Source organism: Pleurodeles waltl, chromosome 10, assembly GCF_031143425.1.
Source record: "Pleurodeles waltl isolate 20211129_DDA chromosome 10, aPleWal1.hap1.20221129, whole genome shotgun sequence".
NCBI classification, from domain to species: Eukaryota; Metazoa; Chordata; class Amphibia; order Caudata; family Salamandridae; genus Pleurodeles; species Pleurodeles waltl.
This window is the reverse complement of record NC_090449.1, coordinates 243,430,980-243,456,752: the sequence shown is the minus strand read 5'-3', so window position 1 is coordinate 243,456,752 and position 25,773 is coordinate 243,430,980. Positions and strand designations below refer to the sequence as shown.

General features: G+C 50.9%; 1 protein-coding gene across 4 annotated transcripts in view; it reads right to left on the bottom strand.

The window, feature by feature from the left end:
• Positions 1-25,773, bottom strand: part of LOC138261395 (transmembrane protein 180-like) — a 177,041-nt gene that overhangs the window by 63,473 nt on the left and 87,795 nt on the right. For all 4 annotated transcript variants that reach the window (XM_069210308.1, XM_069210307.1, XM_069210306.1 and 1 more), the window contains one exon: positions 22,945-23,682. In XM_069210308.1, coding sequence (XP_069066409.1) covers positions 22,945-23,682 — 738 coding nt within the window. The remainder of the gene's footprint in view (positions 1-22,944; positions 23,683-25,773) is intronic.

Below are 25,773 nucleotides of genomic sequence, written 5' to 3'. Positions count from 1 at the left end.
TACTGCTTCTTCAACTGCAATTGTAGTGCCAAACATAGTGGTCTCATCAGTTATGCTACTCATCCTCACAGTGCACAAAGGGAGATTGTGTAACCCAACATTGACTCATATTGTGATAGCTGTCCCTTTTCTGGTCTATTTGCAGGCCATTTGTGTGGTGCAACTCAGGTTCCTGCCTTGCCTGGTAGCTCCCTTGACACATGTACGTGTGCACTACTAACAACCTTGCTGCATATTGCTCCCCCTTCTGTCTATCTCACAGACTTTTGCAGGACAATGGCTTGACTGTAATGACATGTTTTACAACCGAAATTCTTACTCATCACAATAAAAAGACACGTAGGCAGTAGCTGTGCTCAAAGGTGTTGAATGTTATTCACAAGTGCAAAGGGTTATGAGTGTGGTCATGGTGGATGAAATCATCAGAGTTGTTGTTCCAGCTATAGGTAGTCCAGGTCCAGTAGTCAAGAGGCCATGGGAAAATGGAGACGTGACAGTGGACAGTCAACAGGGTGTGTCAGTGGCAGACAAGGGAGAATGTTCAGGAGAGGGTCACTTCTTGGCAGTGGTCTTGGTCTTGGCATCAGTCCTGCAGGATGTCTGGATGGACGCCCTCGCTTGCTTGGGGATTCCTCAGCTACAGGGAAGGGGTGCTGGTGGTCTGGCGGTCCTCTGGCAGGGCCTCCATTCCACTAGCTGCCAAAGAAGTGGAGGGTTGTGTTGGGATTTGGCTAGTGGAAGGGGCCTGCTGGTGGGTGGAGGACACACCCAGGATGGTGGTCAGTTCCTTCAATACCTCTGCAATGGAGGCCATGGTGGCATTACGGGTCTGCCACTGCTGCCTGGCCTCCTGGTGGTATTCCCTCTGCAGCTTCTGGTTCTCCTGCACAGCTGGTAGGATCTTGCCCGTAGTGTCTGGAGACTGGTGGTATGCTCCCACTTGGGAGACTTGGGAGATGGCCTCCTAGCCAGTCGTTTTGGTTTGGTGTGGGTGCCCCATTCTTTGGACCACAGGTGCCCTCCCACTGCCCCTAGCCCCCCGTGCCTGTGCCCCTGGCATACTGTGCCCACTCCCAGTTGCACCAGGACCTTCATTGTCTTGGGTACATGGCCTGGACTCTGGTCCCTGTGCTGTGGGGCACAATGCTGATTGACCTGTCCTTGGGACACAGGTTTGGGGAAGAAGGGTTGGCTATGCTGTAGTTGCCACATGGTGTGTCCAGGGTGGGGCTCGTGGACTGACCAGTTATCCCAGATGGCCCAGTCAAGTCGTCAATATCCAGACATCCACTAGGGCCTTCAACCGGGAGGGCTGTACGACTCTGGCATTGGCAGCCGAGTGACAGTGGCAGCAGAACCTATGGTTGGAAAGGGAGGGAGTTTACATTGTACTTGTTCGTATCATTGTCTGATGCATGAAGTAGTGACTTACTTCCCAGTGATGGCAATGACAGCTGCAGCACTGCAGACATTGCTTGCGAATTACACATTGTGGCATTGTTTCCATTTTCCACTGAAGGTTGAGGATTGTTGATAGTATTCCTGCCATTGCCATGTGTTGGAACGCAGTCAAAGCATCCAGTTGGTGTGGCATGTGTTATGGTTTTCCGTACAGGTGTTCCACTGTGAAGTGGGACTGTGAACTTTTGATGTGTAGGGAGTGATGCATTGTGGGAGTTGTGGTGCTTGGCATTGTGATTGGTATCCATGCATTAAGGAGGGTCTGTGTGGGGATAGTGGCAGTCGGTGGTGTGACATGCAGGGGAGGGGAGTGGGGGGGTGCAAAAGTGTGACATGGGGTGGATTAGGGAGTGATGGGTGGTGGGGACATATGCTGGACATGACTGGTTGATGCCTGGGGAGTGTTGTTGACATACCAGAGTTGAGTACTCAGATGATTCCAGTCAGGCCCTCAGGATGCATAATGTCCAAGACCTTCTCTTCCCACGATGTGAACTCAGGGGGAGGAGGTGGGCCCACCGCCAGTTTTGTTGATGGCAATCTGGTGAGGTGATTCAATGGAATGCACCTTCCCCCGTAGGTCATTCCACCTCTTCTTGATGTCCTCCCTTGTGTGTGGATGGTTGCTCACTGAGTTGATCCTGTCAACGATCCTCCGCCGTAACTCCATTTTCCTGGCTATCAAGGTTTGCTAGACCTGAGCTCCAAAATGTTGTGGCTCTATCCTGACAATTTCATCTACCATGACCCTCAACTCATCATCTGTGAAACGTGGGTGTTTCTGACAGAACATGGTGGTTGTGTTGTGGGTGGGGGTGTGTGGTGTGTGTTGAAGGTGCAGTGTAGGGTGTTTGGTGGGGTTGGGGTGTTTGTTTGTGTGTGCTGGTGGTGTCTGGTGTATGTGTGCAGTGGAAATGTGTGTATTGTGCTGCTGGTGTAGTTGTGCGATGTGTGGGCAGTGTATTGGTGCCTATGGTATCAACGTGCAATGTCCTCCGTTGATGCGCTCCTCAATGTCTCAGTTAGTAGTTGTGGTTGCAAAGGATTGTGGGTGTGTGTGAGGGTGTGTTATATTGTGCAGTGAGCAGGTGTGTGTGGTGTGTGTAAGGTAGGAGGTATTAAGACTGTCCAGTGGGGTGTCAGGTTCTGGTGGAGGTAATTTCTAGACCACGGCGATTCGCACTGCCAGTGGTTTTCCACCGTGCAATGAGCGCCGTGCTGAGTTGCGGGTCGCAATATAGAGTGCGGGGTATTGCCGGCGTGGCAGTGCTTGTTATGGGACCATCTCCCTCCCACCCTCAGTCGGCCGGGTTAGGATTTGTGGCTTTATTTGGGCGGTCTTCAGTTTGTGACACGTAATCCAGCGGCCACTGTTCTGCCATCACTAGCGGTCTTTTGGCGGCCACCAGCGCTGGCAGTCTTGCCAGAAGATCACCAAACTCGTAATGAGGGCCTGAGTGCAGATTAAGACTTGAGTTAGGCTAAGTCAGCCTCCATATTCAATATAGTATGTACCAAGGTAGTTAAAGACAAATATCTTTTTGCATAATTAAATATTTGTGTAACTGGTAAGTGAAATATCCAAGACATAATTTAGAAATAATGTAAAATTGCATCTTTGCTACTGGGGTATTTATAGAGTCTTACAAATAAAGGGCCTGATTTAGAGTCTGGCCGATGGGTTCCTCCGTCACAAATGTGACGAATATCATGTCCGCCATGTTATGATTCTCATAATATATATAATGGGATTATAATGCGGCAGACTGGATATCCGTCAAATTTGTGACAGAGTAACCCCATCAGCCAAACTCTAAATCGGGCCCAAAGTCTTTGTTCTGATTGATGAGCTAGTAACAAGTCACTGATAGACGCTCCGGTTGCATCTGGGCACCTGCATTCAGCAATACCTTGTGCAGAATTCCCTGACAGTTGTGAAAGATCTTTTTTTCCCACAATTTAGGTCTGTGGTCCATTTGTTATACTCCTGCTCCATGGAACGCAAAACCCTCAGATTCATATTTGTGTAGACCCCGAGGTCTGGTGTCTGATTCTCAAGGAAATGCATTATTACTTTGCAAATGATTATCAGTTCCATAAATGTTTTATTAAAAACCCCGTTTGTACATATGGAGTATGATCTACATATGAGGTTTTAACACTTCAATGGACCTAGTTTCAATACTGTTTTTTACCGCTTTCTTGTGCATGTCCTTACTTCCTATAAGTGTGCGTTGATGTGAGCAACACTATTGATTATGCAGAGCAAATTTTTGTTTGGTTATTAATATCTATTTTGACATCGACAAGTTTTATTTTATTTATATAGGGTTAGTTAAAACCTGTCAACAAACAAAATAAACTGAAAAGTCAATCAGGTGGACAGTACTACAGTTTTGGCAGACACACTAAAATCATTTGCTCTTGAGATGTGATCCTATAACACGATTAAACCCCATAAAAAGTTTACTTATCAAAGTAACTGAACAAATACATCTAATTAGTCTGCAAGGTCTACATCTTGTTTATTCTTGGTTCATGAAGAGATAGAATCCAATGACTGTGTTTTAGTTGTTTAACCTGATTGCACAAGGACAGACCTCACATACTTAGAGTTGCCTTTTTACAGGCAAATCCCAGGCAGTACCAATAAAATGTCACACTATCAGATGTGAGTCATCAAATTAGGTTGCTGGTTCCTTGACTAGGGTATAAAAAATGTTTTCTACGTGACCCGTATTCCCCGATTTAATCTGATTTGGCACGTTTTATCCCCAGGGACTTGCTTTTTCATTTTAAGCTATCATTATATATCCTATAACTCTGCAGGAACTCAAAGTGCTCCAAACCGAGCTCACATGAGATGATATCATGCCCAACTGACCCTCGTTGCAGGGATAAGAAATAAGCCTATTCTTAAAGAGCATCGTTTATGAGAAGGCCTCGTTTGGTGCCTTAATAAGAGCTACATTATACTAAAGAATACTCCACAGTTCAGCTACTGCGCATCTTTTTAAGACGATAAAAGTGCATTCAGTTTGGAACATGGCACGTCGTACACAGCCTTTTCGTAATTCCAAAGTATTTCCCTTTTTTTATAAGACCTGGGACAACTCAGCAAGGGAAGATTGGACTGTTAGTGTGAGCACCCCACCTCAAAACAACCAGAAAATATCAACAAGCACGAGCAAAGCCAATACGTCTCGCCTATGCAAGAGCTATTGGCCTTGCCAATGTTTTTTAGTCATGTTGTACATCAGCATGGCTGCTGTTCAGCATGACTAGAAGTTAGTGGTGTAGAGAAGAGTGGTGCTGAGTGTGACGGTAAAGAGTGGCTTAGACTGATGTAGAGTGTAGAGTAGAGTGGCTAAGAGTGTTGTGTACTGGAGTGGCGTAGCATGGAGTCAAGTAGAGTAGCATACACTGGAGTGGCGTAGAGTGCATTGGAGTACAGTATAGCGATATATAGAGTCCAGTGCGACTGAGTGAAATGGCAATGAATTTAGCAACATACAATACTGGATTGTAGAATGCAGTGGCATAGATAGGAGTGGTGCACATTAGACAGCAGAAGCACAGAGTAGAGTTGAGTGGCATAGAGTGCAATGGTACAGAGTGCAGAACACAGCTGATTGGCATAGAGTGCAGTGGCGCAAAGTGCAGACTATAGTCGAGTGGCATAGAGTGCAGTGGCGTAGACAGGTGCAGAGTAGAGTAGCATAGAGTGATGTAGAGTACCATAGAGTAGAGTGGCACAGAGGTCAGTGGCAGACAGTGCAGTGTTGCAGAGTAGAGTGTCAGAATTCAGTGGTGTAGAGTCAAGAAGAATGGTGTAGAGAGCGGTGGCGTAGAGTACAGTGATGCAGAGTAGAGTGCAATGGCATAGAATGCAGGAACAGAATGTAGCTGTGTAAAGTGCAGTGGCACTGAGTGGAGTGGTGCAGAGTGGAGTAAAGTGGCTGTGATGCTATTAATTGTGTTTGACCAATGACTTTGTGTTTCACCACTGCGCATATTAGTTGCTCAATGTTCATCAGTAGCACATTATGGGGGTCATTCTGACCTCGGCGGTAAAAGGCCCTTACCGCCGGTCAGAAGTCCGCCATTCTACCGCCGCGGCCGCGGTAAACCGCCACGGTCATTCTGACCCACAACGGCGGAACCGCCAAAATCCCGACATCCAAGGAAGGCCGCCACATCAGCGGGCCGCGGAAAACTGGAGATGACCAAACCTCCACCGTCACGCCAACACAAACACGCCCATGCCATTCTGACCCACAAATCCACGCGGCGGTCTTTCAACCGCGGTATTCCATTGGCGGGACACACCGCCGCGGTCAAAATACACACACAGCTCCAAAACACAGCCACATTGGACAATTTGAAATACACACACCTGACACACATACAAACAACACTCCCACACATCCAACCAACTATAAAACACACACCCACATCACCCACAAACCCCTACGACCGAAGATCATAGACGAAGGAGAGAGAGACACATCACAGAATAGAGAGCTACATCACACAGAGGCACACTACACCATCACACACACCACATAGAAGCACAAAGCACCACACACCAACACACTCTTCACCATATACACCACCCCACACCTCATCCACACCACCCCATGGCACCCCAAAGGCACCCACGCTTTTCGGACCAAGAACTCCGGGTCATGGTGGAGGAGATCATAAGAGTCGAACCCCAGCTCTTCGGCTCACAGGTGCAGCACACCACTATAGCCAGGAAGGCGGAGCTATGGCAGCGGATCGTGGACAGGGTAAACGCGGTGGGACAGCATCCCAGAAATCGAGAGGACATCCGCAAACGTTGGAACGACTTACGGGGAAAGGTGCGCTCGATGGTCTCGTGACACAACATCGCAGTGCAGAAGACTGGCGGGGGACCCCCACCCACACCACCCGAATTCACAGCATGGGAGCAAGAGGTACTAAACATCCTGCATCCTGATGGCCTCACTGGAGTACACGGAGGAATGGACTCTGGTAAGTACAATCTCAACTACTTCACCCCCCCCCCAGCATGCCAACCCCCACCACCACCCTCACCCCCAACCCCCCATCACACATCCTCCCTGAGAATGTCTCCCCAGCACAACCCACCCAACACCAACCCCTGCATGCCACCACAAACTATGGACACCCATCACCTAAGCATGACCACTGCACATACCCCCCCCCCCAACACCTCCCCCAAGGGAATGACAGCACTGGGGGACAAGGGCACCCATAAATCGCACACAATAGCACACACAGAAACAATAACCATACTCTCTTACCCCATGCAGGACCCGAACGCCAACACACCAGCCAGGAGGGTCCAGAAATGTCCATCCCCCCCCCCGGAAGAGGCACCCAGTGATGACAGCAGCTCTGTCGACCTGGAACCTGACGACCAGCCCGGACCATCGGGGACCTCTGGACAGTCGGTTCCCCACACACAGGCCACAGCAGACCCAACCCCCTCTGGGAACAACAGCACAGCTCCCACCCAGCGGGCCCATGGCTCTGTCTCTAGGACAGGTCAATCAGCGGTGTGTCTGCCACTACAGGGCCCCCAGGCTAACCCACCACCCCAACAACAACAGGGACCTGGGGGCAGTGGTAGCGGGCACACCATCCAGGGGACAGAGTCCGGGGGAAACAGGGCAACTCGGAGGGCTGCTGTGCAACAGGGGGGGGAGGAGAGGCCCAGGGAACCGGCTCTCCAAGAGGCCCTCACCACCACCATGGCAGCCTACCACCGCTCACAAGAGACGATGGCGACGGTACTGGCCAGGTTCCAGGAGATCCAGGCACAGCAGGAGGAACGCTACATGGGGTTCAACAATCATCTCACCAACATCTCTACCGCCATGGGGAGCCTAGTCCAGGCCCTCCACCGGATAGAAGACACGTTGCGGGACCATGTGGCACCACACAGGGCCCCTGTCACTAGCCCGGACCAGGAACAGCCTACCACCTCCGCCGGCGCTAGTGGACAGGAGGCCCCACCACAACGACAGGCCACCAGAACCCCACCTCCTGCTGAAGAACAACCACCCCGCAAGAGGAGCCTGAGATCAAAAAAATCGACAGAGTAGGATGTCAAGACCCCCGCCAGCATGAGATACCCCCTGAAGTCATCCCACTGTCCCACATTGCCACCCTGTCCAACCTTGAACTGCCCCTGCTCCATCCTTCCACAGGCATATGGACAATGCACCTGTGAGACTGAGAACTGGACTCTGCCATGGACATTACTCCACCCCCACCCATCACCGTGTTTATATCATGTACCATTATCTAGCACCAAAAATAAATCACTCAATGCACTGAAATCATGCTGGAGTCAGGCTGTATTATTTACAAATGTAAAACACATTACCGATCAATTATGTTCTGTAAACTTTGTGCTGAACACATACCGAGATCAATAAGCATTAGTCCATGGGCTAACCAAGCAGAAGTCACGCAGTGGGTCATACAGCACTGAAAAGGGAAGGGAGAATCAAACATCAGTTTCAAATAACTGGGGGGTCATAGACAAAGTTGAGAAAAACGAGGCAGTCAGGAAAATTAAAATGGCGTGTGTGATTCTTACCTGTGTGCTACTGAAAATACTGTTGGATAACTCTGTCCCTGTTGTCTGGGTCGTCCTCTGAGTCTTCCTCCTCTTCACTCTCCACAGGCTCTACAGCTGCTTCAACACCACCATCTGGACCATCCTCCTGCAGGAAAGGCACCTGACGTCGCAATGCCAGATTGTGAAGCATACAGCAGGCCACGATGATCTGGCACACCTTCTTTGGTGAGTACATCAGGGATCCCCCTGTCATATGCAGACACCTAAACCTGGCCTTCAGGAGGCCAAAGGTTCTTTCAATGACCCTCCTAGTTCGCCCATGGGCCTCATTGTACCGTTCCTCAGCCCTGGTCCGGGGATTCCTCACTGGGGTCAATAGCCAAGGCAGGTTGGGGTAACCAGAGTCACCTATTAGCCACACACGTTGTCTCTGTAGCTGTTCCATCACAAAAGGGATGCTGCTATTACGCATCACATACGCGTCATGCACTGACCCAGGGAACTTGGCATTCACATGGGAGATGTACTGGTCAGCCAAACAGACCACCTGGACGTTCATAGAATGGTAACTCTTCCTGTTTCTGTACACCTGCTCATCGTCTTTTGGGGGGACTAAGGCTACATGGGTCCCATCAATGGCACCAATTATGTTGGGAATATGTCCAAGGGCATAAAAATCACCCTTCACAGTGGGCAAATCAACCTCCTCTGGGAATATAATGTAACTCCGCATGTGTTTCATCAGGGCAGACAACACTCTAGACAAAACCTTAGAAAACATTGGCTGAGACATTCCAGATGACATGGCCACTGTTGTCTGGAATGAGCCACTTGCAAGAAAATGGAGGACTGACAGCACCTGCACCAGAGGGGGAATTCCTGTGGGTTGGCGGATGGGGGACATCAGGGCTGGCTCCAGCTGGGCACACAGTTCATGGATGGTGGCACGGTCAAGTCGGTATCGTAGTATGATGTGGCGTTCTTCCATTGTCGACAGGTCCACCAGCGGTCGGTACACGCGAGGATTCATCCTTCTCCTCGCAAATCCCAGCGGACGGTGCCTAGGAAGGACAACATGGAGCACAGAGTCAAGATAATCACTGGTACGTTCACCACTGCTTGCATGGCACACGGTTATCTAGGTATTGAAAGGCGTGTATGTGTGGCAATGCCAGGCCTAGGTCTGTGTGTCGCAGTAGAGATTATGCCATGTGGGCCCTTGAAATGGCGGCTGCCTGACCTGTGAAGTGGGACAATGGGATGTGAGGTCACTGCGCTGGCGGAGCACACCGTGGCGGTAGGCGGTCGAAGACCGCTATACGGAGCCGCATTGGATAACATTGAAGCCTATGGGTTTCAGGAGCCAATGACGATGTGCGCCGGCGGTCGCGGTACGCACTGCCGCGGTACGCACCGCCGCGGGCGTGACCGCCATTTTCTATCTGCTTAATCACTCGAGACCTGATCATCCACAGGAGAGGACCTATACTGCAAGTGCTGCTGTGAACTCAGTCTGGAAGTGACAATGGCTGCTGCGACTGGGGAAAGGGCCCCTGCCTTCACATCTGAAGAGTTGGAGAAGCTCGTGGATGGGGTCCTCCCCCAGTATGCGTTACTCTACGGTCCTCCAGACCAACAGGTGAGTACACCGGGTGCACATGGAATGGGCGATGCCTGTGTGGAGTGGGGTGGATGTAAGTTGGTGGGGTGGGGGGCGAATGAGGAGTGCAACGCACGACAGATGAGAGCATGTGCTATATTGCAAGGTTGGGGAGGGGGGGCCAATCACATCTAACATGCAGTAAGTTGATGATTGTTTCCTTCCCACCCTGTACATGTCACATAGGTCAGCGCCCATCAGAAAGTCGGGATTTGGCATGCCATCGCCAAGGAAGTCCGGGCCCTGGGGGTCCACGTCAGACGGGGCACCCACTGCCGCAAGAGGTGGGAGGACATCCGCCGCGGAACCAGGAAGACCGCCGAGTCACTGCTGGGGATGGCCTCCCAACCTAGGAGGGGTGCCAGTCGTACCCTGACCCCCCTGATGTCCCGGATCCTGGCGGTGGCCTACCCGGAGTTGGATGGGCGCTTGAGAGCATCACAGCAGACACAAGGGGGTGAGTATCAGCACATTCAGCTATCTTTCTGCGCAGTGGAGGCGTCTGGGTGGGGGAGGAGGGTTGGGGGTGACATTAGGCCAGGGCGCTTTCTGTAGTGTAGTCCTCTCCCTTAGGCATGGCCCTGTGCTCCCGGCCCCCACCTCCGTAGGGTGACAAGTCCAGCTATTGATGGTCCAGCCTCACACATGTGCGCGCTTGTCGTCTCCTGACCTGTTGTCCGAGTCAGAAGTACTGAGTAGTGTGCCCTGAATGCGCGGCTTAGTGCATGCGGCTCCTGTGTCTGTCCTCTCCGCCAACGGTGTTGACATTGCATGCACTTAACCAGGTCTTCTCTTTCTCCCCCCACCCTTCTTCTTCATCTTCTTGTGCATGTGTGCATTAGCATCATCAGGCGGAGGAGATTTGGCATCGGAGCACGAGGGAGCTGCAAGCCACAAGGCCCCGGTGGGCACAGGAACAGACACCGAGGGCCCAAGTGATCCGGAGGGCGAGGGGAGCACCACGACGGGGACCGCTGGTGAGAGCAGCGACAGCGACACGTCCTCGGATGGGAGCTCCCTAGCGGTGGCGGCAACATCCGGGCCCCCCGCCTCTACAGGTACAGCCGCCACCCAGCGCACCAGCCCCGCCCTCCCAGCAGCCCCTCAGCCTACGCTCCGTGCCCGCTCACCCAGGAAGGCGGGCGTCTCCTTCGCCCCAGGCACCTCAGCCCCTGCCCCTGTTACCCCTGCTGCCCTCAGTGAGGAGGTCATTGATCTCCTCAGGACACTCATTGTTGGGCAGACTACCCTTTTGAATGCCATCCAGGGGGTAGAAAGGGAGGTGCATCGGAGCAATGCCTACCTGGAGGGCATTCATTCGGGTCAGGCTGCCCATCAACGATCGTTCAACGCTCTGGCCTCAGCACTGACGGCAGCCATTGTCCCTGTTTCCAGCCTCCCTCTTCTGACTGCCTCCACCCTGTCTCTGTCTCCTGTTCCTCAGCCTATCCCATCCACACCATCTGACCAGCCTGCACACACCTCAACACCCAAGGGCAGCTCATCCAGACACAAGCACCACAGATCCCACAAAACACTCACCCAAGCAACACACAGATGCAGACATCCCAACAGTCACTACCACCCCTGTGTCCCCCTCCTCCTCGTCTCCCTCCTCCCTCCCTGTGACGTCTCCACTCACACCTGCATGCACACCAACATCAGCCAGTGCTTCCATCACCACCACACCCTCCTGTACAGTCCGCACACATGCAGTCACCACCCCCACTGCCATTTACACGTCCCCTGTGTCCTCTCCCACTGTGTCTGTCACCACCCCTTCCAAGACACACAAACGCAGGCAGACACCCACCCAACAGACATCCACCTCACAACAGCCTACAGCACCTGCACCTTCACCCAATGACAGCACACCTGACTCTCCTACAACCACATCCTCTTCCTCCACTTCCATCTCCACTTCTCCTACCTTTTACCTTGGCCCTAAAAAACTTTTCCTGGCTAATCTTGACCTCTTCCCCTCCGATGACCTACCCCCTCCATCTGCAAAGAGTCCCAAGAGCACCACAGCCACCACCAGCCCAACTTCGGGTGTCACTGTTGTGCATGGGTTCTGGAGCCCACCCTTTGCCAGCAGTGACACCTCCATCAGCAGCAAGGACACATCCAGCCCCCCCCCCGGCAAGAGGACCAGGAAACACAAGGGCCACCGTGCGAAGACTGACACGGCTGCCCCCAAGGAGCAGAGTTTGCCCACTTCACCAGCCACAACGTCTAGGGGAGGCAAGGGCCCGAGAGCCCCATCTAAGGAGCGTAAGGGCAGCAGGGCGGAGACGTCAGCCAGCAGGAGCGCGGAGCAGGTGGGCCCCACATGCCACATCCCAGCTGTAAAGGAGGACACCAAAGGGCCCAGGACTCCGTCACCGAAGGGCCCAGGAACATCACGGCCAGAGGGCGTCTGAGCACGGAGTCCAGGCCAGGTCTGGCTCCCTTGAACCTACTGGATGTGCACCGCTGAACAGGGCCCGCCGTGCAGAAGAGCACCGCTGGACAGGGCCCGCCGTGCAGAAGTGCACCGCTGAACAGGGCCCGACGTGCAGAAGAGCACCGCTGAACAGGGCCCGCCGTGCAGAAGAGCACCGCTGAACAGGGCCCGCCGTGCAGAAGAGCACCGCTGGACAGGGCCCGCCGTGAAGATAGGCACCGCTGAACAGGGCCCTCCGTGAAGATAGGCACCGCTGAACAGGGACCGCCGTGCAGAAGAGCACCGCTGAACAGGGCCCGCCGTGCAGAAGAGCACCGCTGAACAGGGCCCGCCGTGCAGAAGAGCACCGCTGAACAGGGCCCGCCGTGAAGATAGGCACCGCTGAACAGGGCCCGCCGTGCAGAAGAGCACCGCTGGACAGGGCCCGCCGTGCAGAAGAGCACCGCTGGACAGGGCCCGCCGTGAAGATAGGCACCGCTGAACAGGGCCCGCCGTGCAGAAGAGCACCGCTGAACAGGGCCCGCCGTGCAGAAGAGCACCGCTGAACAGGGCCCGCCGTGCAGAAGAGCACCGCTGAACAGGGCCCGCCGTGCAGAAGAGCACCGCTGAACAGGGCCCGCCGTGCAGAAGAGCACCGCTGAACAGGGCCCGCCGTGAAGATAGGCACCGCTGAACAGGGCCCGCCGTGCAGAAGAGCACCGCTGAACAGGGCCCGCCGTGCAGAAGAGCACCGCAGGACAGGGCCCGCCGTGCAGAAGAGCACCGCTGAACAGGGCCCGCCGTGCAGAAGAGCACCGCTGAACAGGGCCCGCCGTGCAGAAGAGCACACCTGAACAGGGCCCGCCGTGCAGAAGAGCACCGCTGAACAGGGCCCGCCGTGAAGATAGGCACCGCTGAACAGGGCCCGCCGTGCAGAAGAGCACGCTGAACAGGGCCCGCCGTGCAGAAGAGCACCGCTGGACAGGGCCCGCCGTGCAGAAGAGCACCGCTGAACAGGGCCCGCCGTGCAGAAGAGCACCGCTGAACAGGGCCCGCCGTGCAGAAGAGCACCGCTGGACAGGGCCCGCAGTGCAGAAGAGCACCGCTGAACAGGGCCAGCCGTGCAGAAGAGCACCGCTCTGCTGGGCCCTTCCTGTCAAGCACCGCTCCGCTGGGCCCTTCCTGTCAAGCACCGCTCCGCTGGGCCCCGCCGTCTCAAGCACCGCTCCGCTGGGCCCCTTCATCTCAAGCACTGCTCCGCTGGGCCCCACCGGCTGCAGCACCGCTCCGCTGGGCCCCTTCATCTCAAGCACCGCTCCGCTGGGCCCCGCCGTCTCAAGCACCGCTCCGCTGGGCCCCGCCGTCTCAAGCACCGCTCCGCTGGGCCCCTTCATCTCAAGCACCGCTCCGCTGGGCCCCTTCCTGTCAAGCACCGCTCCGCTGGGCCCCGCCGTCTCAAGCACTGCTCCGCTGGGCCCCGCCGGCTGCAGCACCGCTCCGCTGGGCCCCGCCGGCTGCAGCACCGCTCCGCTGGGCCCCGCCGTCTCAAGCACCGCTCCGCTGGGCCCCTTCATCTCAAGCACTGCTCCGCTGGGCCCCGCCGGCTGCAGCACCGCTCCGCTGGGCCCCTTCATCTCAAGCACTGCTCCGCTGGGCCCCGCCGTCTCAAGCACCGCTCCGCTGGGCCCCTTCATCTCAAGCACCGCTCCGCTGGGCCCCGCCGTCTCAAGCACCGCTCCGCTGGGCCCCACCGTCTCAAGCACCGCTCCGCTGGGCCCCGCCGTCTCAAGCACCGCTCCGCTGGGCCCCTTCATCTCAAGCACCGCTCCGCTGGGCCCCTTCCTGTCAAGCACCGCTCCGCTGGGCCCCTTCATCCCCAGCACCGCTCCGCTAGGCCCCGCCGTCTCAAGCACCGCTCCGCTGGGCCCCTTCATCTCAAGCACCGCTCCGCTGGGCCCCGCCGTCTCAAGCACCGCTCCGCTCGGCCCCGCCATCTCAAGCACCGCTCCGCTGGGCCCCTTCATCTCAAGCACCGCTCCGCTGGGCCCCGCCGTCTCAAGCACCGCTCCGCTGGGCCCCGCCGTCTCAAGCACCGCTCCGCTGGGCCCCTTCATCTCCAGCACCGCTCCGCTGGGCCCCTTCATCTCCAGCACCGCTCCGCGGGGCCCCGCCGTCTCAAGCACCGCTCCGCTGGGCCCCGCCGTCTCAAGCACCGCTCCGCTGGGCCCCGCCGTCTCAAGCACCGCTCCGCTGGGCCCCGCCGTCTCAAGCACCGCTCCGCTGGGCCCCGCCGTCTCAAGCACCGCTCCGCTGGGCCCCTTCATCTCCAGCACCGCTCCGCTGGGCCCCTTCATCTCCAGCACCGCTCCGCGGGGCCCCGCCGTCTCAAGCACCGCTCCGCTGGGCCCCGCCGTCTCAAGCACCGCTCCGCTGGGCCCCGCCGTCTCAAGCACCGCTCCGCTGGGCCCCGCCGTCTCAAGCACCGCTCCGCTGGGCCCCTTCATCTCAAGCACCGCTCCGCTGGGCCCCTTCATCTCAAGCACCGCTCCGCTGGGCCCCGCCGTCTCAAGCACCGCTCCGCTGGGCCCCTTCATCTCAAGCACCGCTCCGCTGGGCCCCTTCATCTCAAGCACCGCTCCGCTGGGCCCCTTCATCTCAAGCACCGCTCCGCTGGGCCCCGCCGTCTCAAGCACCGCTCCGCTGGGCCCCGCCGTCTCAAGCACCGCTCCGCTGGGCCCCGCCGTCTCAAGCACCGCTCCTCTGGGCCCCTTCATCTCAAGCACCGCTCCGCTGGGCCCCTTCATCTCAAGCACCGCTCCACTGGGCCCCGCCGTCTCAAGCACTGCTCCGCTGGGCCCCTTCATCTCAAGCACCGCTCTGCTGGGCCCCGCCGTCTCAAGCACCGCTCCGCTGGGCCCCTTCATCTCAAGCACCGCTCCGCTGGGCCCCTTCATCTCAAGCACCGCTCCGCTGGGCCCCGCCGTCTCAAGCACCGCTCCGCTGGGCCCCTTCATCTCAAGCACCGCTCCGCTGGGCCCCGCCGTCTCAAGCACCGCTCCGCTGGGCCCCTTCATCTCAAGCACCGCTCCGCTGGGCCCCGCTGTCTCAAGCACCGCTCCGCTGGGCCCCGCCGTCTCAAGCACCGCTCCGCTGGGCCCCTTCATCTCAAGCACCGCTCCGCTGGGCACCGCCGTCTCAAGCACCGCTCCGCTGGGCCCCTTCATCTCAAGCACCGCTCCGCTGGGCCCCTTCATCTCCAGCACCGCTCCGCTGGGCCCCTTCATCTCAAGCACTGTTTATGGTTCACTGTGCCCACCATGCCTCCTCCTTGACCAGTGGAGACTGTTATCCACTTGAGAGACTGTGGCTTTGCACTCCCCAGGATGGCAGAGTGGGCAACCCACCCACTGTAGAGACTTGAGAGACTGTGGCTTTGCACTCCCCAGGATGGCAGAGTGGGCAACCCACCCACTGTAGAGACTTGAGAGACTGTGGCTTTGCACTCCCCAGGATGGCAGAGTGGGCAACCCACCCACTGTAGAGACTTGAGAGACTGTGGCTTTGCACTCCCCAGGATGGCAGAGTGGGCAACCCACCCACTGTAGAGACTTGAGAGACTGTGGCTTTGCACTCCCCAGGATGGTACAGTGGGCAAGCCACCCACTGTAGAGACTTGAGAGACTGTGGCTTTGCACTCCCCAGGATGGTACAGTGGGCAACCCACCCACTGTAGAGACTTGAGAGACTGTGGCTTTGCACTCCCCATGATGGTACAGTGGGCAACCCACCCACTGTAGAGACTTGAGAGACTGTGGCTTTGCACTCCCCAGGATGGCACAGTGGGCATGGTGGCCCCTTCGTGGATCTTGCGTCGTGGACTCATGTGGCTGTGGTGCCCCCCCCTTCCCTTCCCCCTGAGGTGCCTGTAGTATTTTCATCAGATGCCCCTGCAGTGTTCTCTCTAAAGGACTCAGGTCTCCTGTGTGGGCTTTGCCCTTGTGTCGCTACACTGTAGCCCACGGACTGTTCCATTTGACTTGGATGTAGCGGACTAATTGCCTCGGTTCGCCATGGCAGTGTGTATAGTATTATTTTGTTATGGATATTTTGCATAGTTGCCGATACGTCTCAGAGTCTATTTTTTATATAAAAATTTGGTTCACAATTTAATTATGTCTTTGCATTTTTCAGGGGGGTTTGGGTGGTGTCACTGTGCATTGTTGCTCTGCATTGGTGTGTACATAGTTTGGGGGGGGTGGGGGTCGCATATGTGTGTGCCCGTAACCTTTCCTCCTCCCCCCTCCCGTGTGTCGTAGGTGCAGTGCTCACCGTTGTCGTCTGCGCCGGAGTTCGTACTCGTGGTAGATGAGCAGGTAGACGAGTGCAGGTAGGATGTTTAATTCGGGTTCCATGCTGTCCTCCGTACTCGTGGAGTGTGTTTTGGTGAGCGTTTTCCCGTCCGTAGTCTGTTTCCGCCGTGTTTTTATCGGCGGGGCTCCCGCCCCGGAAAAGGTGGCGGATTGGTGAGTTGTGATACTGTGGGCGGTACATTGTCTGCCGCCTGCCTGTTGGCGGTGACCGCCGCGCTGTTTGTCTGTACCGCGGTGGCGGTCGGAGTGTTAATGTGGCGGGCTGTGTTGGCGGTTCCCGCCAGGGTCAGAATTCCATTTTTTGGACCGCCGGCCTGTTGGCGGGTTGGCCGCCGCTTTATCACCGACCGCCAGGGTTAGAATCACCCCCTATATGTTGTGTTCAGCTAAGATGCCTATTGGCTTTGACATGGCATTAGCCATTACATTCTGTATTCAGTTCAGCTGCCTATTGGCTTTGACATGATATTAGACATTACATTTTGTATTCAGTTCAGCTGCCTATTGGCTTTGACATATTAGCCATTGCGTTCTGTATTCAGCTTAGCTGCCTATTGGCTTTGACATGACATTAGACATTACATTTGATATTTAGGTTAGCTGCCTATTGGCTTTAACGTGGAGTTAGACATTGCAGTTGAGACATTACAAATGAGCTGTGTTTTTCCACAAGATGGACCAAGCTGTTTTCTTCACACCAGACCTTAGCTGATAAGAGCACGTAGATTTTGTGTTTACCTCGCAATCCAGTCTGAGAACGAGGAGCTCAGGAGAATTGGCCGCTCTCCAAGGTTCTTTGGCTCTCAAACTGAGTTTGCTTTTAAGGATGACTCTGGGCTACAGTAGGTTAGATTTGAATCTGCTTGACTTCAGACGGGAACTAGACGTCAGTTGCCCGTCTCCCGTTTGGGTGGAGAATCTCTTTCTCGCAGTTGACCGGAGTCATCAACTTGCAGACCCCAGAAAGATGAAGCTGAATATAGGCCCTACTTGCCCATACGGTGATGAATTTTGACTTTTATGCTTTGCTTTGAAGTTATGTTATAAATGTCTTCACCTATATTTGCTGTGTACATTGCAACTGAGAAGTACTTTGATATATTTTGCTTTCATTGCTGCAACTACTTTTGAATGTGTGCTTCCAATCTACTAATTTTGTCTCTCAGGAACTTGTGGGTGGGGAATTGACAACAATAAATGTCTTCTTTAAACTCAGAAGTGCATTCCAGAGAGGTTCTGTAAGCTCGGATATGAGATAAGAGGGAAAGCAGAACAGTGGCGTACAGAGCAGTGGCATAGAGTAGATTGTTTCAGAGTAGAGTGAAGGGGCAGAGTGGAGAGGGGATTAGAGTGGCCTACAGTGGATTGGCATAGAATGCAGTGGCATAGAGTTGAGTGTTGCAGAGAAAAGTGCATTGATGTAGAGTGTGTTGGCATAATATGCTGGCATAGTGTGCAGTAGCATTGAGTGCACTGTTGCAGAGTAGATTGGTGTGGCTTAAACTGGAGTGGTGTAGAGTTCAGTGACTAAGAGTGTAATGGTGTAAAGTAGAGTGTCGAAGAGTGCATTGGCATAGAGTAGAGTGGTACAGGGTAGAGTGAAGAGGTGTAGAGTGAAGTGGTACAGACTGCAGGGGCATAGAGTGCAGTGGTGCATAGTGCAGTGCCGTGCAGTGGTGTAATGGGAGTGGTGCAAACTAAAGTGCAGTGGTGTGGAGTGGTGCAGAGTAAGGTGGAGTGGCGTAGAATGGAGTATTCATGGTGTGGTGGCAGACAGTCATTACAGGCAACACGTTTCCAATTGAAATGTCCATTACATTTGCACGAACATACAGTTTTACAAATAAGATTATACAGTGCACAGACTGAAATGTGTGGAAATTGCATAACTTAATATAATGATTTGTTTTGATCATACTAACGTATTTGTTTCCAGCACACATTTCAGAAATAACAAATAATATATTGCATTTCTGTTCCTAATTCTGATATATTCCGAAATACTTGCACAGATCATTTAAATGTTGTTGCATGGTAGAAAAAAACTCTTTCCTACCCCCGATATCCAGCAAGACTGTCACATAAATCCTCTCACGTTAAAGTCAGAGAAATAAAAGTAAACAAATGCCCTCGGAAGACAGCTCCTGACATTGGGTCTCAGTCTTGAAATGCACAGCAAATGTGACGAGGTAAGAACAAGATTTACATGCCTGTTTACAGAAAGGGCGCACTAAGAAAGATACTAAGAAAGATACTGTAAATAACATCTGGGCAGGGGAAGGTACAAACTCAAGCTGGACAGCCTAAAACAAATAAAGCCAGCAAACTGAAAGCAAGAAAATGTGAGTTACAAACCACAAAGCTAAGGGCAAGCAATAGGCAGAATGCATTCCTAGGCCAGCTTTCTGAATGTCCCCAAGATGTTTATATCAAACCAGGCAGCTCTACTGTCTGGTAGGCTTTGACCTACAAAACAGCTGTGGCTCCCTAATGGACCCAAATGCCATTTTTGCAGACATAATTTCAAGACGTTAGAATTGCTAACATTATGTCAGGGGAGCAAGACAGGAAAACTCTGCTACATGAGTTTTTTCAATTATTGATAAAATGTGCAACTGTGCATATTTTAACTAAACTGGCAAAACAATTATAATGAAAAAAACATAAGCCATTGTAGTGAATCCTAGTTTGTTTTAACGGGATAACAGGAGTTAGCTTAGCCGTAGGCTTGTAAACTCGTGCCCCCGTCACCCAGTGACTTTTAACCTACTTAGCCTGCTCTGTCTTAGCCCATTTAATTATTTATTTCCTTTAAAATGGCGGCCTTGTTTATAGTTAGGCCACTTGTTATGGGTTCTATTATTGGTGTCACTGCGCCAAGGTCAAGCACGAAAGACAAACATACAGTAGGCATTCACACTTAGGGATTTTCCCTCTCTATACTTTCGAGGGATTGTTGATATTAATTGCCGTCCCAAGCATGCCTGTTATCTATTGTTATGAACAACACTTATGTCAGGGGACCTTGTAGATCTGTAAAAATACAACACACTTTTAGACAGATAAGCAGACTACAAACTAAGGGTCCAGTTGAAAAAAGGACTTGGATCTAATGCAGTAACCATTTGTATTAGGATTAGTCCTTCATTTGTAGAAGATTTCTAATGTAGTTTTAGGATTCACAAAGGATCCCCAAAGAACTCCAGAAAACCTATGAGAGTACTAGAACTTCAGGAGTTCTTCAGTGCAGAAAGTGTATTCCTGTGGCTTTTGCACCAGATGGAAAATTGTGCATGTGTAGTAGTTATGCAAAACTTTCATCAGATGCAGTTTTTTCCTCCATGAGGTAAATATTTTTCCCTCCTAGAGAACTTTCCCCACAGTATGATTAAATATGGGGGAGTTTCCACCACAGTTCTACTCTGGAGCAAATTTGCCTTGGTTACCAAGGAGGGAAATTACCTAAAAGAGATGTGCAGCTGCCATCAAACTTGCAAGGTTATGGGTGCCAGGCTACTTTTGTATGATGCCCCATCCACAAAAGGTTGTATGTTAACTAGTCACATTTATACATTTCGACAACATTAAACTTGTCTCGAAATTGTAGTGGTAATAATATTTGTGTCTAACATCATTACCAATGATAGTGTAAAAAAGTAATATCTAAAAAATAATATTTTTTTATTTTTATCTTAATTATTGCTGCTATTCCGTGGGGGAAGAACACCTATCCTTGCAGCTGTTCCTGTGTTTACTGCCTTCACCCTGTATGGGGATACTCCTCAGCCCCTATTTCAGCTCCTACTGTTGCCCAACCTTTTTTTCTTCTTTCCCAGGGAACAGCCCACAAACTTTGCGGCCTCACCATTCTGCCTGTTGTACTTTGTGGGGGAACACACCCCGCCCCATCCCTGCTCCGACACTTCTTACTGTGTTGTTTTTTTTTTGTTGGAGGACACACCCACCACTCCCCATCTCTGCTCCGTCACCTTTTGTTCCTTTTTTTTCCCACACAGTGGCACCCACTTACCTTGCATCTCTGCCCCCACACCTATTCTCTCGTCCTCTAAGTGCCAACAATTTCTTATTTTTGAAGAATACTTTTCTTTTTTTTTTTTACATGTTTTGTATTACAGTTGGCCCTTTTCCTGCAATATTTTACTGCAGACACCACAAATACCCAAAATCCTGCACATAACATTGAACATATCAATGCAACAATTCTGTTGTACTGCCGTACTATCTGCATTCAGAGGTATACTTTCCTAACATAAAATTCCACCAATCTTGATTTTGTAAATCAAAAATTCTTTTAGAAAGAGAATTGTCAGCACACGTCAGAAATATTAAAGTGCACATAGTGTTTTGGAAATCGGAGCCTGCTGCAGTATTGACTCTTAAAAAATTTCAGAAGCAGGAAAAATAACTTAACTGATAGGTATTTAGGAGTGTCCTGCTGTGAACATGTAGATTATTGGGAGTCTGCCAAATGACACCACATCTAACAATAGGGGCACTCACAAAGAGGAGCATCAGACAAGAGACGTGTTGAATGACGTTTCTGAAAATCAGGCACTGCTAGAGGCGGGTCAGCTTTTGGACATCAATAAGAAATATTAATTAATGAACGTTGGTTGTGTTTAAATCTAAGTAGCAAATACATGGAAAGTAACATAAATTCCAGCATGTAGTCAGCTGATAGTTGCCTGAACATAATACATCTCCAATCTATGGTTAGCAACCCCCATTCTGCAACGATTCCCAACCTTGTTTACCAAGTACATGACTTTTAAGAATCGAGCTAAAGAGGGACCTCCATGATTTTACATATTATTGACTAGATCGTTCATGTTGTCGCACGTTCTTTTCTCAAAGCCCCTTTTCTTAACCACATCCTCCCAGTTTGAAGCTCACTCTGCTTTCTAATATAGTCTTAACTCTAGTGGGTTCTATGTTAGAGCAGGCGTGCACTACATACTGTCTACAAGCGGTGTCCTGGGAAAAAACATGTGGCATATGCTTTTGCATGAAAACATTAATCTAAAAATAAATCTCGAAGAATCAGCTCCACCCTGTCCACATAAACTCGCAGGATCAGACCACTTGTATCTCTCTTCTCTCTCTATGGAGCTGACTTTGTCGCTACACATCTTTCCGCTACAGTTGTCAGAATGTTCTTCTATCCTGTCAAAAGAATAGTGTGAATGTCCAGATATACTTACAGTGGACTTTAAAGATAGTCAGCAAAACTCAAAGAATCTTGGCTTTGATACAGCTAACGTCCTCTCCCCATCAGTAGGAAATCTAGCCTAGTAGACAGGTGTAAATGTCTCACAACTGCCATCTGAGTTAGGCTGTGGCTCCACCACGGAGGATCGCTTAATCTAGTCTCAGCCTCTGAATATTCTTATTAGATTGTTAAGTAAACCATCACTTTCAAACTAACTAGACAACTTACTTTGGAAGGTGTGGATGACAAATATAGATCAACCCAAATACACACCTGAGGTATGTTACCATTGTCACAAGACCAGATGGGCTCTGAAAAGATGCGAAAAATGTATTGTAATGCTGCTTGTAAATTTACGCTCTTGTAGGCCCACTGGGGAAGGCAAAGCAAAAGCCTTATCTATCAGCACAAGGTTGTGATCTTGCATAAAATGCTGAATGAATGTAGAGATCTGCATTTGAAAACGAGTCTCGCTTAAGAATTTTCAAGTGAGTGAAATAAGCTGAAATATTTTCAATATGAGTATTATCCTATAGCGCCTATACGACTATGTATTCTACTTCAATCAAGTTGCATGTGGTGCGATTGCACCTTCAGATTCCAGAAGCACCGTCTATAAACACATTTGTAGACACATTACTAAACTGATTTGAGCAGGCATTGCTAGTCTCCTCTGCTTGCTGGCCACACCACTAATGTTTGTTTACATATCTGAGACATGCCCATGACCCAGTCAAGCAAAGACATATTTCAGCAGTATGCAGAGTATAAGCAAACATGGGCACAACTGTTTATGACCACGTATGCCTTCTTCCTCCCAAATGTGTTTTGGTTGTATTGTTGTCCTTTTGTAACTGATGACTGCATCTCAGTGTTCCCTTTGCATGTTCATGGGTGGGTTTGTTTTTTTCTTTTCATGTCCACCCCGCATCTAAGGGGTTAGATGGATGTTGGCCTTTGGTTCACTGTTTAACAACTACTGCTCATGATAATACTTTAATACAAGTCGTCAGCCAGTGGTGATATTTCACTATAACAGTAAAGTTGTTTGGGTTTAAGATTAATCTCTGGCTTTACACCGCTTATTGACCACAGGGTGCCTGGTGTCGAAAATGCCTCAATTAATATTTGTTCAGATTCTGAACTGTACACTGGAAGATCAAAATAAATTATGACTGGAAGAGAGGCTATTCTACATACCTGAGGGCAGATAAAGCCAGCACCATACATGAAACTTCTCACAAACGAGGGTAGGGCTTCCTTAGGGATGAGGTTATCTGCAAAGATCATCATGAAGTTGCTGCAGAATGTCAGATGAAAGACTTGAAAGAAGTTCATGATCACAAATAAAATAAAGTTTTTTTGAGTCAGGATTTGTTTCGTCAGGGACAACACCGAGGACCAGGAGGACTGAGAGGCCATAGCAGAGCCAGAGTCTGCGCTTTCGGGCACTTTTTCCCTTTGCTCGTACTGACTGAAGCCATACACTCCGGTGTAGCACATGCAGGCCGTTGATAGCATTGCGAGGCCAATGGTGAAGGCTTGGAAGTACAAAAAGCTTTCCATATTATTGGACACAAGTCCACAGAATAAGATACTTGTTGATCCAATTAATGAAGCTACCTGGTTATAGGTAATCAGCTGCAGTCGGTTCTCATGTTTGGTTGAAATTTCTGCAAACAACGCGCACTGTGCCAACAAAACAAACGTTAACAAGCCATCGAAGGCACATAGGGCAATGACCAGGTGAACGCCACTGAGCCAATCGCCTTCTTGGTAGGTCCTCCATGGAAACCAGGGCAGCAGAAAGGCTAGCGCATAAAATGGAGCACCATACAAAATGGAGTATCTGCGTTTTGAGAAACACGGTACTTTGGAGTTGTCTTGAATGTAGCCAAAAAGCGGGTCATTTAAGGCATTCCATATCATATAAATTACCTAGAAAGACAAACATGTGTCATCAAAAAAGGATGGCAAATTGTGAAAGCTCTTGGACATCTAGGAAAAACAAACAGTAACAACTCCAAAAACAAGAATGTATGCATACATAGAACTAAATGAACTTAATATCCTGAGAAATAGGAAATCTCATAGTGAATATTTGATTAATGAAGAGGTGCTCAGACACTTTGTATTGCCTTGGGCTTCGTGCAGTCACTCAAACTTGAAGAGAGCAGGTGAGTAAAGTGGGCTGGCCCGTAGCCCCATGCAGTATGCCGCAACTGGTCTGATGCAAAATGTTAATGACAAATTACCAGGCCAATGCACGAAGCTCACTGACCAAAAGACACTCTATATTAATATTATGTAGGAATGCTTTAAGAAAAACAATTGCGTGGCCTACAGCTAATGTTCTCTCAAAGACCAGACCTAAAAACCTTTGCTTTTTTTCTTTAGCTACAATACTATACAATATGTGCTGTAGAAACAATTGTTTGCCCTTCTTTCTAGGTTTGGTGGTGGCCAACACCTTTTGATTTTATTAAATGTATATGCACAATATACTTTCTTATAGGGGGTTTGTCCAGCTCTCGTAATATATTGGCCTGTTCTGTCATTCACATTTTGATTCCACCCACTACAGCACGGGCAATGGGTCGCCCACTTTAGTCACCAGCTGACCTCACTGTGATTGAAGGGATTCGGCTGTTTCAAATTTACTAACAATGTAATTTCCTTCAGTACCAGAGACTTCTATGGCAACAAGTGATTTGTGAGACAAAAAAAGTTGTGGCTTTATGTCAACGTTTGTTTCAGACTTATGAGGGCTCGACAGCTTTCCCAACAATAACATTTTGCACAAACAGAAGAAGCCAAACATTGACAGAGCCTAAAGGCTGACTTTGAGAAAGCTTGTTAAACTGACTGGGGTAGATAGCATTGAAACGAGGCCCAGGTGAAATGTGCATTATGCTGGTATCATCTCCAGTAATGTTAGCAAGTTTTGCATTTTACACGAAATTCCTAATATTAAGTGATTACTACACACCATTTCTGGAAACAATTTAGCACAATCCCCCGGGAACAACACAAACGACTAGAACAGGAGAGGCAGTTGTTTGTGGTGTTTCTGTGTTATTGTTTTCGCAAAATATATCCTCATGTCTAAAATAGACACAAAAACGCATTCCACAATAAAACACAGTGCCACATGGTGGTGTTGGGAGAAGGCTTGCCTGGGGTGCCTCCATAGTGTTGCACTGACCTTGGGCCCTCGGACGTCTGCCCATGCCTAGAACTGGCACTGGCTGGTGGAAGTAACAAGCTATAGATGTGACAAGTCTGTGGAAGAGGGCACAGTCTACAGCTATATTGACCATATAAAGAAGCTTCCCTCCTGTGATTGAGTAATGTGGGATAGAAAATAGAGGCATGATTTAGTGTCTGTCCTCTTTCTGTTTATTGCCATTTCTTTAAATTGAATCTGAATGTGTTTTCACGAGCTTTGATTTTAACAGCACTTTGGATTCATGCACTGCTTTTATTACATGCAGACATAAACGACTGTCGAACAAGTTATTTACCATTGGGAAAGCCTTATCTGGTACAGATTCTATCTAGCTGCAGATTCCTTACCTTAGAATTATCCCCAGGCATCAGACTTGATCCAGAATTTTCTTTGTGACCAGTACCCTTGCAAGCCAGTAAGTGGTGTCTTTCGGCTCCATTTGGCATTTGAAGTTATGTGCATGATGCCTATATAGGTGCCACCCCAGCGCACTGACGTCAGTTTCTTTTTGTGACTTTCCACCTCAGGAGTGGGAAGCCATGAAGAGCACTGACCACTGGTGTGGAAAACTAAGGCCTTGAGAGAGGAAAACCCTGTCCCTAGAAATCCGTTCACAGAGCGTGGAGGATGGGTGGGTTAGTAAGGAACCTGCGGCTAGGTAGTCTCTACCAGATAAGGCGTTCCCAAAGGTAAGTAACTTGCTCATCTGATTCTTCTAGCTGCAGATTCCTTACCTTAGAATAGGTATCCAAGCAGTACCACCTTGGAAGTGGTTCTGCAAACTAAAAGGTCCTGCAGGA